Raw genomic sequence first — 17,972 nt, 5'->3', positions numbered from 1 at the left:
TCCCTCCGTGCCCCCAGGACTCACCCGAGATGATGGTGTACCCGATGCCCCGGGGACGTCCCTTGTCCTGGTCGACGGCCGTTATCATCCGCACGGTGGTACCCTGGGGAGGGACAGGGGACAGCTGTCACAGCACTGCTGGGGCTCCCACAGCAACCCGCACCTCTCACTCTGGGCCAGCTGCTGAGGGACAACCTGTCCTAGGACATGGCAGGGCATGGAGAAGTCCCACTACCTGACCTTGAAACAGTTCAGGCTCAGTACTCATCACGCTGGTGTGAGCTGCAGAGCTCTGCTAAACCACCCCAGGATGTAGCTGGGAATGCTGAGGGCATGACCAGCAGGAAACAATTCCATTTCACCACCCCCTTCAGTTTGGTCACAACGCCAGTTTAATCTGTCATTGGCTTCCCAGTTTCAAACCTGCCCTCTTCTCCCACTGTGTTCCTCAGATGAGGCACCCCAACAATAAGGGCTGCTCAAACTGACCATCGGCAGCCTGAGTGGGCTGCAGAGATTTTAACTGAAACCCTTGAGGAGGAGGAGGAGGAGGGCAGAACAGATGCTGAGAACCAGGGATTGCCCCCAGGCAGGAGCTTCTGCAACTGCCGGCTCACCAACCTCATCTTCCATCCTGCAGCATGCACTGTTCCTATGGCCCAGCAGAAAGATCCAAAAGTCCCCCAAAACTGACAAGAACAACATAAGAGGGACCCAAAAATCTTGTTTAGCTCTTGAAATAAAACTATCCTGTTCCATAAGTCAACTTCCCCCGCCGCAGTGCAGTGAGCCCCTGTGAATACCAACACATGCACATGCCTGTAATTAATGTAGTGTGAAAAAATTTACAACTCAGCTGTTCTTGTTTTCATTGGCTTATTAACAGTGGGGAAAGCAGCAAATTTTTTTTTCTTTTCCCTCAAAGGAAATTTCAGCAGAGGCGTTTGCATATCTAACGAGGGAGCAGAGTGGGTCGGCAGGCTCATGCTTGCCCTGCAATCCATCATTTGAAGGCCAAAGGGAAAGCTGAAACATCACTGGTGGAAAGAAGGGACTCGCAGGACTTCCAGATCCATGTCCCTGGGGGCTTGATGCCGCTGCTGGCCATAAAGAAGGCTCCCAGGGCCAGGCAGGCTGCCCGTTCCCTGATCTCCGAGGGCATTTCAACAGACTCCTTAAGTAAATCCATGTTATTAACCGAGAACATTAGCCATAAATCCCAGGTCACTGGCCTCTGAGCAGCACTCGGCTGCTGAGGCTCAGCAGCTGCCCGGAGAGCCTCTAAATTACTGACAATAACTGTGCTTTCCCAAGAGCACAGAGAGAGAACAACCGCTGCAGAAGTGGGCAAGGAGCAGGTGGGAAAGCAGAACAGGGGACATGGAAAGGAGGGCAGGGCAAAGTGGAGGGGAAAACAAGGATTATGCTTTTCGGTGTGCTCTGTCCCAGCGTGGTTTTGCTTAAATTATAATGTATTATACTTTATATTATACTATACTATATATATATTCAATTGTATTATATAGTATATATAATAGTATATAGTATATAGTACATAGTATATAGTATATACTATGTTTATAATATATAGTAATTATAATAGTATATAGTATGTTGCATATAGTATATTGTATATAATATATAGTATATTGCATATTGCATATAGTATATAATATATAGTCTATAGGATATTGTATATTGTATATTGCATATATTATATAGTATATATAGCATATAGCATATTGTATATTGCATATTGCTTATAATAGATTGTAACAGTAATTATAATATAGTACATAGTATATTGTATTTTATGTGTTATTACATATTCTGTAATAGTAATTATAATATAGTATATAGTATATTGCATTTTATGTATTACTATGTATTCTGTATTGTATTATACATTACCCTCACATTCAGCAGAGTCAAACTCGATGCAATCTTTACTCTCCCACCCTCACGGCGCAGGTGAGAGCCCCCTCCCCTCCTGGCACTCCCCCACAGGAGGGGCAGTGTGTGCAGGCACCGGGGCTGGGTGACAGCTCCTCACCCATCGCTCGGCTCGGAATGGGAATTGCCTCCTGCAGGGGGAAGGCAGGGCCCTGCCATGGCTGGGGAATAGCAATGGGACGCTTCATCTGCAGAAGAGCCCCTCCTGGAGGAGCCAAGGGCAAGGGCTGGAGGGAGAGATAAAAGGATGAAGGGGAGGTGGCAGCAGGGGAAGTTTGGGAGGGGTGGAGGAGGAATCAGTTCGGATAGCTCAGCGGCGTATGCCATAGCGATGCCCACGGGAGAGAAATTATCCAGACATTTGATCAAGGAATGAGGGACCATGCTGAGGTTCACCCTCTGCCCTCGGCAGGCCCGTGATGATGATGATGATGATGATGATGATGATGATGATGATGATGATGATGATGATATCCTGCTGCTGGGTTTTGGCATTGGGGCTCCCCCCGTTCTCCTTGCAGCCTCCTGTGTTTCTCCTCCTGCTCCACAAACACCTCCTGGGGATGAGCCATGTTTCACCAGTGTCCAAGAAACACATGTTGGAGTCATGATGCCTTTCCTACAATCCATGGATGCTGTCTCCTGGAACCCTGGCAATATCTTTCACATCCCACCTGGTTTCCATCCAGACTCTGCCCACAAGTCTGGCAGACACCACTTCTGCCATCCATCCCTTCCTGAGCAACCACAGTGTTTGGGAGCAGCCATGAACCTCCTGGGAAAGGGGCCGAAGAAGTGGCACAGGGCACAACCTGTGACAAGACCCTGGAGCTCTTAGAAGCTCCCAAATGTCCCTGACTTTCCTTTTAAAACAAGTCACACCTCGCCCACCTACTGCAGACAGCAGTGGCTGCAAGGAGAGGGCTTGGCTGGTGGGTACAGAGAGAACAGAATAACTCTTCCCCTCTTGGGGAGGAGGAAGAAGGTTTAGAAAAGTAATAATCTGGGAAAGACTATGCTTTAAAAAAGGCAAAGAAAATAAAGAATGGCACATTATCCAAACAAAATCTGAGGGTTTTTTCAAGAGGGGCAGGGGTAAATCAATCCTTTTTTAATAAAACCCTGAGCTTTTAATAAAGTGTTCACACTGATGGGCTGGAAATATTGTAAGAAAGAATTAACTCGGAGCTATTGAGACCCTAGGGCAAAACCAGCAGTGATTCTACATTATTTCTTCAACTCAAGGAGTTTCTGAGGAGGAGGGGGATGGTGCTGAAGGATTAAAACTGTTTTAATGATGTTTGACATATATCTGTACCATTCCACTGCAAGGTAATACAAGTGCTGGTCCTGGGGCCGTGTGTGCCAGCAGGGTTTGACCCCACTCTTGCCCTCACGAGGCTCCCTGTGGGATGAAGCACACGTTCACAGCCCTCAGCTTGTCTCCTGGAGAGTGGATTCCTCCCCTTGCACCCACAAAGGGAAGCTGCAGCACTGCCTGCACCATGCACCAGCTGAGGTGCAGAAAAGCAGAGGCTCATCAGAACCACAGCAGCTCTGCAAGGGGAAAGGGCCCCTCTCCTCCAGCCCCAGTCAGCTCCTCTGAAGGACATGGAATCCCAGAACCGTTTAGGAAAAGCCTTCTGAGATCATCCAGTCCAACCATTCTCCCAGCACAGCCAAGGCCGCCACTAACTCCTGTCCCCAAGTGCCACATTCACATGTCTTTTAAACCCCTGCAGGGATGGTGATTCCATTACTGCCCTGGCAGCCTGTGGCAATGCTTGCACAGCCCTTCCTTTGCAGGGCATTCAACACCAACCACACCACCCAGTCTCCAGCTGCTGCGAGGACAGACACCCATAAAGCCTCTTGAGGATGAAAAACACACCTCAGAGCTTTGCCACAGCTGCAGGCACACTTGGGTGCCCTAGGAGAGATGCCTGAGCCATGCTGGGATGATAAATAACATCAAGAAAGAAGATACAACACCTCCAGGGACAGTAGAGTCTCTCCCTGCTGTGTCCTCTTCCTCTGCCCGATAAGAAATTGCTTTCTTCTCAGTGTCACAATAAGCACCTGCCCAAAATGCTTCTCAATTATGCTCCCAGATCCTGGCCTGAGAGAAATAAGAACTACAACTGCACTTCTCTCCCCTCTCATGCCCCTCCACCCCTCTTTCTTCTTCTCTTACAGGATTAGGGACTTGAAAGGCGAAGCGCAGCCCAGCGTTGCAGCGGGAGGAGGGGAGGGGGTGAGCGCTTCAGAAAGCTGCCACGGCAAAAAAAATCCCATTTCTCACTTCTTAATTCCAGTCAATTCCAGTCAAAGGGCTGATAGAGATCTGTTTGTGGTAATTTGCTGCAGTTTATCCACTCTTTTCACCTTCTATCGGCTCTCCGCTGACGGGCTGGCTGACATGCTGTTACTCGAGTGAGGAAATTAAAATTTGATGCAATAATCCCAAATAAGAAGGATTTTATTAGGTAATGTATACACTTTAGATGAGGTATTTTTGCCTGATACATTGATAGGGGAACACAGACATGCTGTGCACCACAGATAAAAGGACGAAGAGAGAAGGGGAGCAGTGGCTCTGTGGATTTAGGGCTGGGATGAGATGCCTTGAGCACATTTGGACCTGCTGAGCCACATGTCAGGGTAAACATCATCCAAAAATGCACACCAACCTCTTGGTTTGACCTGCAAGCCTGGGTTTGGGTGGGAGCTGGCCAAGCCCAGACTCCCCACCCAAATGGGTGGTGATCATTTTGATAACCAAGACATTCACTCTTCACATGGCTCCACCCAGGGGGTAGGGCAGAGCTGATGAGAAGATTTACACTGGGAGACAAAAAAATGCACATAATTAATGGCTGGACTTGATGAACTTTGAGGTCTTTTCCAACCAAATGACTCTGTGTTAAACGCCAGGCTTGGCAAAGCAAATCACATCCTTGTTTCAGCACTGGAACTTGTCCCAGGAGGGCTGGGAATTTGAGTCCAAACCAGAGGGTGACACCACTCAAAGCAGTCCCCACCTCCAGCAATCTTCCTCTTCACCATGCCTCCGGTGGCACCTATCCCTCTCAGACACCTCAGTGCCTTTGGAGATGTTGCACATGGCCAAGAGAAATTAAAATCTCTAAACCCGGTGTGAATTCCTTCTTCATTTTCCTGTATCACCTTACACAGTGGTTATTTGCTGCTTTCCTGACTGTTCCAGGAATAACTGTGGTGCATATTGACACAAAGGGTTCCTTCAGCCTTAATGTATATAATTATTTGGAAGACATTCCCTTTCCTGAATACAAGGTCACTCCATGGAGGTGATGCACTCTAGGATTTTTAATACTTATGGCACTTTCATTCCTCCAATTTCATTTAAAGATTTTTTACTCCTAGTTAAACATGATTTGATTTGTGGGGTTTTATTTACCTGCAGCTCACTCTGTCCATCTCAGAGATACTCCAAAATATCAACAAAACTTTTACCTTGTAAGTAGTTCATGAATAAGCTGGGTTTTTTTGGCCACCTCTGGGCCAGCAGACAGGTAATGTGCTATGTCACCATGGAATTTGGGACAGTACAACTCAGCCCTATTCATCCAGCACTCTCCATGTCCACTTTTGCCCCAAAGTGAATAAAAAGGCACAAATTGAAGCACACTGGAGTTCCCTCTCCCTCTGAACAGAACCACCAGGCATTTGGGATCCAGAGCACCACACAAGTTATGGGGTGCACATGTGCTGTGGGTGCTCACCACCAGGATTTTAAGGCAGGTTTTTCCTTCCACAAACAAAAAATGTTTTCCCGTGGACAAAGTGATGGGATGCACAGCTGTGGATGCTGTGGAGAAGGGCTGGTGCTTGGATTAAAGCCCTTGGTGAGTCTCCAAAATGGTCTCCATTCCCTGGGTAGATTGCAAGGGCTCTACTGCATTTCAGGGTGGACTTTTAATCCTGACTGGAAAGTACCAAAAATAGAAGGGACAAATTTCTCATTGGAAGTCCTAGCTGAAATTCCCTCTAGAAACAGCTCCCAAAGCCCAAGCTGCCCTCCACGCTCCCTGACATCTGTGGGGGAGAAAAAAAACCCTCATCCCTGCTGTATTCAGAGACTGGGAGACTTTTTTCCACAAACAGTGAGTTTGCTGACAAACCGAGTTTCAGAAGAACTAAAATGATTGGACCAATTTGGCAAAACCTGGGGGAAAAGACTCAAAGTGCTGAAATGGCTGATGATTCTGGCATTTTCAAAACTGCCTCATTTCGGGAACGTTTAGATTTTTCCTTCAAGTTCTCTATTGGAAATGGCATGCAGATAGACCGTGGGGAGGAGACAGGGTGACTGTCTGCTACGAACAATACAAAGCCCCTGCAGAATTTAAGAAAAAAACCTCAAGAAAAGATTTTATTTGGGGTCCAGGCTTGCTGAACCCCTGTGCTTAGGCTGCCTGTTTTAAAAAAGGGCTGAGTGTTTTGGATCTGGCTGGAGGTGTGCTGTTTCAGAAGGAAACCCCACAGAACACAGCCCTTACCGGAGGCGAGTTCTCGTAGATGTTGGTGCTGTAGGGCAGGTTGATGAAGATGGGGTCCATGTCCTGCACATCTGTGATGATGACTGCCAGGTTGGCAAGAGTAGACAGGGGCTTGTTTTTATCTTGGTCCTTGAAAAAAAGAAGGGGCAGGGAGGGGAGAGAAAGGATTTCTATCAGAAAAACAGAATTATTCAGCAGCATTAAGTCTCACGTGGTTGTAGCTGGGACAGGATTTCTGAATAGTGGAGGTAATCATCTCTTTTTCAAGCTACCTGCTGGAATTATTGTCCACTGCACCTCCCTCTAAGCTGAAATACAATATGCATTTCATTGCAGCATCAGCCCTTTCAAATGAAGCAAACACCAATTTAGTTTTCATCACATTTTGAGTGAAAATGCATCAATGCTGTTCAACATCTACTTCAAAATGTAAATTCCTTCCTAATGCAGACAAAGCCTAAGGTACCTCTGCATGGTCAGACCCAGGGGTGGGTGCCAGCAGCCTCTCTCATACCCACAGTGCTGATGCCTTAACACAGCCAAAGAGGAGGCTCCGGGAGACCTCAGAGCCTCTTCCAGTGCCTAAAGGGGCTCCAAGAGAGCTGGAGAGGGACTTGGCACAAGGGCATGGAGGGACAGGACAAGGGGAAATGGTTTTAAACTAAGTCAGGGTTAGATCCCGTATTAGGAAGAAATTCCTGGCTGTCAGGGTGGTGAGTTTGCCCAGAGAGGCTGTGGCTGCCCCTTGATCCCTGGCAGTGTCCAAGGCCAGACTGGATGGGGCTTGGAACACCCTGGGATAGTGGAAGGTGTCCCTCCCCATGGCAGGGGGTTGAACTAAATAGTCTTTAAATATCCCTTCCCACCTGAACCATTCCATGATTCTCTGATCACCTCCCTTTCGCTCCATCACATCCCACCAGGACAGAGCCTCGGGCTCTTTTCCAAGCATGACCCTCCTCCAGCAGCCAAAGCCACAGCAGAAGGCACTGCCACCAGCTTCTCCTGCTGCCACTGCTTTTCTTGCTGAAGCCTTGTTCCCTGTGTGCTCAAAAGTGACCCCAATGCCCCCAGCCCTTTGCTAAGGGCAGGAGCAAAGAGAGCACACGGAGGGAAGGGAATCAGTGTCTCCTTACCCCCAATCAGGCACTGTGCTGGAAGGTGACTACACACTCCCAAAGCAGCTCTGAGCAGAGGCAAAGACTGATTGCCAGAAGATTAATGTTAATTTAAACTCTATTCAACAACTCAGCTTGTACATTATCCTCTTAACCTGCAGGGCTCAGTGTCTGTGGCCTGGGTGGATGCTTATTCTGACTCTGCTGTTAGTGCCATCAGGTTCAAGTCCTTTGTTTCTTCAGATAATGTTCCTTCCCCTCCCCTTCACCTCTCAAATTTTGTTCCAGGCATCACAGACAGCACTGAAAAAACAAGCATGCATCCAGTTTCCTCACTGGACCGTCTCTCCTGCTGTCCTTTCCAGCCTCTCCCTGTGCTCGCTGCCCTCATCCCTGGGATAGAACAACTCCTGCCTTGCACCCATGCTGCTCAGCAATCCCTGCAGCCACCCTGAACCCCCAATGACCCCATTTCCCACTCTGGACTGTGCAAACTGCTCATCAGGCAGACAAAAATCTGCTCTTCCAGCTCCTGCTACACTGGTGGAACCTTCACATTTCTTTCTTCGCCCTAGGGTTTCTCATCACTCTTCTAGGAATTAGTATAACTGATCAAGGCAAGGAGATATTCCCACAGCTGCCACCCAGCCCAGTTCAGAGACAACATTGAAGTCCTTGGATTCCCTAAGCTGGAAATCACTGGATGCCAGGAGTGTATTGAGCAAGGAGCAGGCTGCCCAGAGCAGCTGTGGTTGCCTCATCCCTGGAAGTGTCCTAGGCCAGCCTGGACAGGGCTTGGAGCAACCTGGGATAGTGGAAGGTGTCCCTGCCCATGACAGGGGTTGCGATGAACTGGGCTTTACAACCCCTTCCAACCCAAACCATTGTGGGATTCCATGAAGTGCCCATTTTATCTCTGCTGGGCCAGACAAAGCTGGATGGACCAAGCTGACACCATTGCATCCTTAAGGAAATCAGAATCCTGGAAGAAAGTTACATTTCCATCAGGGACTGTGTTTGGTCCCACATTTTCCAACCTGCTACACAGCTCAGTAACACATCCCAGGAAAGAGTGTCAGCGACAGACGCTGGCAAGGAAGCGAAAAACAGAGAGGCCCTCTTCACACTGGAGTATTAAAATAAAATGAGGTATGTTTCAACCTCGCAAACAAAATGAGGTATGTTTCAACCTCGCAAACAACAAAAAACCGAGTTTCTGGAGCAAATTCCACATCCTGGAACATGCAGGGCTTGGGCTGAAAGGTTGTGATGTTTGCCCTACAGTGTATGAGTGTCCGGGCCCGCTGCTGTGAAGAGAGAAGCACAGCCCTCTGTGTCCTCCTGACATTTGCGGTTCTGCATCAAGACAATGATCTTGATCAAATCACACGCTTTGAGAGCTCTAGCCAGCTGCCTGGAGGGGGCAGAGAGGGTTTTCTCCCCCTCTCCTGAGTGTGGAGTTGGACAGATGCATTGCAGGGCTGAATCTCACCTTCCTCTGTTGCGTGCGATGTGGGGAAGGAGCCAGCATCCAGGGCTGCAGCCTGTGTGCTCCTTGACATTCTCCAACTCTCTCTAGACTGAACACCAGGGACTGAACACCCACTCACATGGGGCATGAATTTACCATTTCCCATGCCAAGGGTCCCCTCCCAGTGTGATGGCACTGACTGTAATTAAGACCCCAGGTTCTCCTCTGTCCACCAGAATGTTAACGCTTGATGTCTGAACTTAATACAGGTGAACCCACTTGTAATAAACCACAGCGTACAAGGAATGAGCCTGGAGGATTCAATATACCAAAGACATTCTTCACTCAGAGGCTGGTGAGACACTGGCACAGCTTTCCCAGGGAAGTTGTGGATGTAGCTCCATCTCTGGAAGTGTTCCAGGCCTGGCTGGGTGGGGCTTGGGGCAACCTGGCCTAGCAGAAGGTGCCCCTGCCCATGGCAGGGGTTGGAATGGGATGGTCTTTAAGGCACCTGGCCCAAACCATTCCGTGATTCTGTGAATGGTCTTTTTGCCTGTGGGAATCCAGAGCTTCCCTATGGCTGCCCTGGAAGGTCTGGGACCCTGGCAGGGGTCAGGAACCCCCCTGGACAGAGCCCCCAGAGACACTGTGATCTCTGTCCATGGAAAAGAGTTTTCAATCTTACAGGATGAATTACCAGCTCTGAGTGTTTGATATCAGTAATAATTAAGTGTGGCACGGGTGCAAAAGTAAAAATTTAGGATTCTAGATTAGGGGTTCAAAGGGGACAAGATGGAGGAAATTGGGTGTGCCTTGTCCTTTTTCTCCTTCTTCATGCCCTCCATGTTTCACTGTGGTGTTGGCATTTTTCTGTTGGTTTAGGCTGGGGACACACTGTCCAACGTAGGTGACAGATATTGGCACGTTATTGTAAATCAGCCCAGGGAGTTTCTGGTATTTAATGTTTGTCACATCCCACTCAGGGCAGAGCCCCACACGCTGCCCTGCAGGACAGAGCTGGGCAGGGCAGCAGAACATGTTAGAGATAAACAGAATAAACAACCTTGGAACCAGCACAGACCAATTATGACTTCTTCTTTGGCTGCGGGGCTGAAAGACAGAGACTTTCTACAATCTCAGAATCATCAATACCACAGATTCTGACATTTGCCCTCTACTGGGTTTCACCACCCAGGAGCTGGTTCCCTTCCTGCAGAAGCCCCTGACACGTGTGAGATGCTGTTGGAGAGGTGCAGCCGTTCCCCACAGCGACCTAAAACCACCCAGAGACCTCACTGCTGCAACGCCTCGCTAAGCAGAAAATACAGCAGCTTTTCCAGAGCAGGGCAATAACACAAACCCCAGACAGCACCTGCAGGCCTGCAGCTGCCCGGGTACGACTCACCGTGGCGTTCACCTGGAGCTGGTAGGCCTGGGTGACTTCGTAGTCCAGCTCCCGGATCACCGTCACGATGCCACGGCCGCTGTCGATGGCAAAGAAGCTGGAAGGGGGCTGGAAGGAGTAAAGCACGCTGCCTCCTGCCCCCTGGTCCGGGTCCGTGGCGTTCACGATGAAAATTGGAGTGCCCACGGGGGTGTTCTGGAGATAAGAAAGAAACATCGGTAGCACTGCGTGCTGTTTTCGCATCAAACGTACACCAGCAATTTCCTTCTCCCACCGGGAGCGGTATCCAGAGACCCTGCAACTCCAGTCCTGCATTTCCAGCCATTTGTAAGTTACACAGCTGTGTTCTTTATTGCAGTATTGCAGGGCCTATAATAGTTGTTACACACTTATAATAATAGTTATACAGCTGTGGTCAAGGTGGCACTCTACCACAAACCCTTATTTTTCCTAGACATCCCAACTTTCCAGAAAAATTGCTCTCTTTGCGGAAACTTGTTTTTTGCCCAAAGGTATTTTTATTTTTGATGCTGACTCCTTCGCTGTTTTCACCACAAAGTATTAAATACAAGAGAGCTTTTAAAAAGTAAGGGAAAATAAAAAAAAAAAAAGCATTAAATGCAACACAGAACTTCATGTAAAAGTCAGTTGTAGTTTCCACAGCAACTACAACCTGGCCCGATTAACGCAGGCATGAACAGTTCCATCGTCATAAATCTGGAACTAATCTACATGCATAAAATATGCAGCTGAGTGCACAAAATCAGCAATGGCAAGTGCAGTTTGGCACTTCTTATTGTTTAACTTCACAGCGGGAAGAACAATTATCCATTTTTGGTGGAACAGCTGCATGTTCCTATGCAAATCTTAAAATGCATATTCTTGTCTCTCCCTAAAGGCACGAGCACAGACTGCCAGCTAAAAGGCTCTGCTGGGGCTCCAGGTACACTTGGGCACGTCCCCCTGCCTGTGACACCCTCAAAAGGGTTGGCAAGGAGCTAAACCTCAAAAGGGGACACAGCAAAGGTCCAAAGTGAGACCTGAGAGTGGCTGGGATAATGGGGATTATTCCTGAAAACCTCTCCCCAAGTCTCTGTGTTTTATTGTTAACTCCTTTCATATTGAATTGGTCTCCCTCAGCCTACAGAGATGTATCCTGAAGTGCTGAGAGGATGGAAAGGAGGCTTGAGGAGAGGCAGAGTTTAGAAGATGGGACACTGCTTCCAAGAAAATCCTTGGCCAAAGCTGTGAAACAGACAGCCATTTTCAGGTTTTTTGGGAACCACAGGGCTTGCAGTAAAACAGAGGCTGTCCCAGTCAACACTTCTACTAAAAAATATAGGAAGACAGGGCCCCACACTCGGGAATCTTTTTTAACCAGCTCAATACTGGGTGATGGCACAAACAAAGAACCAGAGAAGCCAAATTTTCCCAGTTAATGCTCAGGCCAGCAGAAGTTTGTCCTCAAGGCAGGTGGCAGGTACCACAGAGCAGGGAACCCAGAGCACACTTTGCAGCTCACAGTGATGAACCCAGGCTCAGGACACTCATCCCAAGCACATCCCTCATGCCCCTGCCCTGGTATCCAGGCATGTGGCATTGCAGGGACCCAAGCTCACCTTGGATTCCAAAATTCCACTTCCCTTACATCAGTGTCGCTTCTGCCAAGGTGTGAGAGCTTGCAGCTCCCACTTAGGTTTTCCATTTGCTTTCCTTTCTTTTTTTTCCCCCTCCTCTAAATCAAGCTGCTCTAGAAAGCCTTGCAGGGCAGGCCTGAGGATTATTTTTTAAAGCGCCTTCAAGTTTTTTGGCGATCAGCAGTCACAAAAGCATAAAAGATAGCTGGAAGGGACCTCAGAAGAGAAACCTGGCCCCTGTGCTCCACCTAAATCATCCCCATCCTGAAAGGCTTCTAGCAAGGGAGACACCACGTCCTCCCCAGCCCATCTGGTCCCGGAATTTTGCTGCCCTTTGCCTTACAGCTGCTAATTTTCTGGAAGCTTAACCCAGCCCTGCCCTGTTGCCGTGCTGCCTGACTTTGTGACACACACTCAGCACCTTAATCCTGGTTTGGGCATTTAAACTGCTCAGGAACTAGGATTTTGTCAGCTGAGGGGTGTGTTGGGTGAAGGAGCCCTTCATGGGTGGCTGTGGTGAGTGTTTGCTTTCTGAGCACTCCTAAAACACCTTCTCAGACAGGACTAGAGCATCTCCGCAGCCCCTCTTTTGGTCTCCCTGCCTGCCCCAAGCCATCACCACCAGGAGCAGCTCCAGAGCATGCCACAGCCCTTCTGTTGCTGCTGCCAGGGCACTGCTTCCAGCACCTCACTCCACATGCTCCAGCAAGTCACCTTCCTTCCCCGAGCCAGCGGGGCACCAATGCCACAGCACGGGGCACCACAAATGAACCATCCACAGGGAGGGGCAGGGCAGGAGCACGCTCAGGGCTGCACGGAAGGGCCTGGGCTCTATTGCCCTGGGAATAAGAATATTCATAAGGATAAAGCTGGCCTTGATGAATGTGTTTCCTCTCCTTTTTAAGTGCCACTAGCCACTGCATTTAACATGCAAATCCTCTCTGGTCACCCGTGATTACGGGGCTGCTCTGGGCTGGCTGTGAGAGAGGAGAGCTTGATTTCCCCCGCATTGTACTCCATACAATAGCCCCAGAGCAGGCTTATGAGGGGACTTCATCTCCTGTCCTTGCCGGGAGGGGACGCGGAGGTCACAGCTTCGGTGCTGTTGTCTCCAGGCCCTGCAGACACCGTCGGGTGACTTCCATGGCTTCATCCTTGTTTTACAGCTTCTCTCAGCAGCTCCCTTCACCGGCCAGGACAGCAAGAGCCACACAAGCAGGGGGTCAGCTCTGGACAAAGATCTGGCCCTGAGAATCAGTCATGGACATCAACACCAGAGCATCTGAGGGGCTCTGAGGGACCCCAGGGCTGGATCATGAGCGTGGGAGCAGGAGCAAAGCCCGAGTGAATTTAGGAGGGGAGCAGAAGGGCTCCCAGGCAACAGGAGGGGTGTTACAGGAACCAGAGCAGCATGGCTAGAGAGAGGGAAATCACTGATTCTGCCCAAAATGCACAGGTCAATGAGAAGATTTCACTACCAAACACGTCCTTATTCCCAACAGCACACAGGGGAGAGGATGCAGATTTGTAAGGAATGCTCTGGGTAATGCATCTTTTTTTCCACAGCTCAAGTTCAAGCAAACAAAAAAATTCCCCCAAACCAGCAAAACCAGCTGCAGGGCGCAGACATCCCATGTCAACAGTCCTGCAGGGAAAAGGTCTCATCAATGCTCATGCCCTGGCAGGCAGTCAGGATGCAGTGGAATTTCAGGCCATCTGCCTTAAAAAGCATAAAAAGTATGTCTTTAAAATCCTCTTGCCATTTCTGGGTCAAACAGGCTCGAGATATTTCTCAGCAGGAAGCTGGCATCTTTATTTCTCAGAAGCTGTGGTCCATCATCTAAACAATGAAGCAAAACATCTGGATCAACAGAAGAGCCCGGGGCTTATGTTTGATGCTAAATACCGAGCAGAGGACACAAGCCAGGGAGATGCCTTTGGAAAGCCCCGTGCTGGATCATGTTTCTGCTTTTTCAGCACTTACAGGTCCATTTATAGGACTCTTCTGCATATCCTTCATTGTTTTTCTTCATTAACAAAGACTAATTGTGGTTATGCTTATCTCACCAACAGGCAAAAATAACAAAATCCATCCTTTTTTTTTGTCCAGGCAGACAACAGCCTACAGGTGCTCATGGCAAACAGGTGAGCTTTCTACACGAGTCGCCAAATCCTGTCATTTTTTAAAGCTTTAGGCTCTCTGCAGCAGCCTGCGATGGAGGCTTCATTCACTACAGAAAAAAGAACTGGTGACAAAACTGTGTCATGTCATTAAATCTTTGTTACGACTTCAGCAGATGTGAGATTAAAAATAAACATGCAGACAGATGCAGCCTGCTGGGGGGGAGGAGGAGGGCAAACGGGAGTGGGACCTGCTCCCAACCTGTCTCCAGCACCCCATCCTTCACCTGGCAGCTCAGCAGGAGCAGCTCCAGCACCCAGGTTACCCCCAGAGCAACTCCAGGAATTAAAGGGCTCTGGGGTGCTAGGTGGTGATGCCCTTTGTGCCTTCCTTATTTTGCAATAAACCAGTAAGAAAAGTTCAATCTGTTAAAAAAAAAAAAAAAAAAAAAAAAGTATTGGAAGAAGTTTGGGGGGGATCCAAAAAGAAACACTGAACAGTAATGGAAGAGCCCCTAACTCTTAATCATAAGGAGACTGCTCTGTTCAAGTGGGTCCCCAGCAGCAAGGACAGGTTGGTGTTAAAATAAGGAATTTTAACACCAAAATAAGGAACTAAACCCTAAAATCCCTGTTCAAACATGGAAGGATGTTGGTGCACATGGGGGAGGCAGAGGAGAGACCAAGACCTTGTCTCTCTCTGAGCAGTGCAGAGGTGTGAAATCACAAATAATCACAGAATTAGTCTGACCACAGTGTTCTGCTCCCACCTTCCTGCTCTAGCAGGGCCATGCCAGAGCACATGGCACAGGATTGTGTCCAGAGGGCTCTGGGATATCCCAGAGAGGGACACTCCACACCCTCTCTGCACAATCTGTTCCCGTGGCCAGGACAGTTCTGCTCAGGTTCAGGTGGATCTTCCTGTGCATCAGGTTTTGCCAGTTCCCTCTTGTCCTGTTGCTGGGTCCCACAGCTCCATCCTCCTTTCATTCTCCCAGGAAGTTGTGTTTCCATCCCAAAGCTGCCATGGGATGGCCCAAGCACAGCCACCACAACAAACATCTCCCGTGGGCTGTCACCTCCCGTGTGACCTCAGCAGGAGTTACCAGACACAGACGTGCCCTGCCAACCCCGACAGCTGGGACACCACAGCCTTATGTAACATTCTCTGCAAAGGGGCAATTAAGGCTGAAAAAGAGGTTACCAAAAAGGGACTTTTTAAAATATTTACACCTCACCCTCTGGCCACACCGGTAGTCTTTAATATCTTATCATGAACCCTATTACAATATGCATTATATTATTACCCATATTATAACATGCATTGGTAATAAAATTTCGGGTGGATGCTGCTCCACCACGATGTGGCAATACAAAGTAGGCGACAGTCCAGGGGAGATGCCCTCTCTGGTCACAATGTGAGCAACCTGGGACAGTGGAGAGTGTCCCTACCCACAGCATGGGGCTGGGGCTAGATGGCCTTTAAGGTCCCTTCCAACCCAAACTGTTCCATGATGTGTCCAACCAGGCAAGTCACGCGAGCTGAACATGAGGGACATCTGAAAAAAGCCAGGGCACCACCTCCTCTGGTCTGCCACAAATTGTTCCTCTCAAGTTGTGCCAGGGGAGGTTTAGATTGAATAGCAGGAATATTTTTTTCATGGAAAGCTGGTGTGGTTTGACACTGGCCATTCACCAGGCACCCACGAAAGCCACTCACTCACCCTCCCCTGCCACAGCTGGGCAGAGAAGAGAAAAATTTAAGCAAAGGGTTCATGATTTAAGGACTGGGAGAAACACTCCAAGGGCAAAACAGGCTCAACTTAGAAGTAGAAAGTGAGTTTATTACTACCAAAATCAGAGGAGGATAATGAGAAGTAAAGCAAGTCCTTAGAAAACACCTTTTCTTTCCCCAACCCCTCCCTCTCTCCCACTGACAGCACAGGGATCTCTGCATCTCCAGGGGATCCCACAAGCTGTGGGTGGATCTCTGCATCTCCAGGGGATCCCACAGGCTGTGGGTGGATCTCTGCATCCCCCTGTGGATCCCCACAGGCTGTGGGTGGATCTCTGCATCCCTCATGGATCCTCACAGGCTCTGGGTGGATCTCTGCATCCCCTGGGGATCCTCAGAGGCTCTGGGTGGATCTCTGTATCCCCTGGGGATCCCCACAGGCTGCAGGGGCACAGCTGCTTCACCATGGTGATCACCATGGCCTGCAGAGCAATCTCAGCTCTGGTGCCTGGAGCACCTTCCCCGCTCCTTCTCCACTGACCTTGGTGTCTCTGTGTTGTTCCCCTCATGTGTTCTCACCTCCTCCTCTTCTCTGGCTGGAATTAACACTGTACCTTCAACTTTGTTTTGATTTCGTCTTAAGTCTGTTATCAACATCTCTAACTGGCCTGTATTTGGCCAGCAGCATGTCCATCTTCAGAGCCATCAGGGATTGACTCTGCCAGACATGGTGGAAGCTTCCAGCAGCTTCTCACAGAAACCACCTCTCTGGCCCCCTGCTACCAAAAAACCAGCCCCTGCAAGCCCAACACAAAAGATTTGTCCAGCACTGGCAAAGTGCTGGACAAGGAGGTGGTGGAGTCACTGCCCCTGGTGGGATTTAAAAGATGTGGCACCTGGGGACATGGCTGTGTAACCTGGCAGTGCTGGGTTAGTGGTTCAAGTTGATGATCTTAGAGGTCCTTTCCACAAGTGATTCTTGTGAAAAGGCTCTCCTTTCACACCAGGGTAACAAAACAAAGGCTGTTTGCAGAAAACCCAGCTTCCATCCATCCTCTTTCCTGAGGCCCATGGCTCCTGCTCCCACAGCATTAAGTCCCTCTGGCTGTCAGAGTGCTGGCCCTGCTCAGGGAGCAGATTTGCACGGTACCTTTGAGAGTTTCCCACCACAGCAAAACCATTTCATGGGCCATGGGCCACCAACACCCCAGACATGCTTTGATGCATCAGTCTTGTCCAACTGGCCTGATGTCAGGAGCCACTGGGCAAAGGGCTGAGAGGGGGAATATGGAGAGCTGACACTTTTACAGCAGGGTCAGCGTGGGAGAGAAGCAAAGGTGGGAGATGAAGCAGAGGAGAGCTGGGAGTTCATTCTCCAGATGCTCCCTTCAATGCATCCACTTTTCTAGCACACAGAGCGAGCAGCTGCGTGGCTCTGAGCTGCTGGCTGGGATTAAACCACCACAACCTTCTGACAAGAAGGCTGGGCACCAGAAATGTCTGTTTTTGGTATGTTTGGGGTTCATCCCTCCACAAACCTTCTGGCAAGAAGGCTGGGCACCAGAAATGTCTATTTTGGTGTGTTTGGGGCTCATCCCTCCACAAACCTTCTGGCAAGAAGGCTGGGCACCAGAAATGTCTATTTTGGTGTGTTTGGGGCTCATCCCTCCACAAACCTTCTGGCAAGAAGGCTAGGCACCAGAAATGTCTATTTTGGTGTATTTGAGGCTCATTCCTCCACAAACCTTCTGACAAGAAGGCTGGGCACCAGAAATGTCTATTTTGGTGTGTCTGGGGCTCATCCCTCCACACCAGCCATCCCTCTCCCGTGGCTGGCCATGTAGAGGACCTCCATCTGACCTCCCAGGGCAAAGTCACCCAGCTGAAGCTGGTGGGGATGATTAGGATGCCGATGCATGCTCTAGCCACGCAAATAAATGTGCAAAAGCGGCAGGCAATCTGGCCCAGCAGCTGTCGGAAGGTCGGTGAGA

The 17,972-nt window shown here is 49.3% G+C and overlaps 1 protein-coding gene across 1 annotated transcript in view; it reads right to left on the bottom strand.

Annotated features, from left to right (window-relative positions):
- Nucleotides 1–17,972, bottom strand: part of CDH23 (cadherin related 23) — a 185,805-nt gene that overhangs the window by 96,207 nt on the left and 71,626 nt on the right. Inside the window, exons 7-9 of the mRNA XM_077784783.1 lie at nt 10,489–10,683; nt 6,495–6,623; nt 25–103 (exon numbers count right to left, since the gene is read on the bottom strand). Coding sequence (XP_077640909.1) covers nt 25–103; nt 6,495–6,623; nt 10,489–10,683 — 403 coding nt within the window. The remainder of the gene's footprint in view (nt 1–24; nt 104–6,494; nt 6,624–10,488; nt 10,684–17,972) is intronic.

The sequence above is a fragment of the Lonchura striata genome, chromosome 7 (genome assembly GCF_046129695.1).
Source record: "Lonchura striata isolate bLonStr1 chromosome 7, bLonStr1.mat, whole genome shotgun sequence".
In the NCBI taxonomy this organism is placed as follows: Eukaryota; Metazoa; Chordata; class Aves; order Passeriformes; family Estrildidae; genus Lonchura; species Lonchura striata.
The sequence above is the reverse complement of the archived record's forward strand: the minus strand, read 5'-3'. Positions and strand labels throughout refer to the sequence as shown.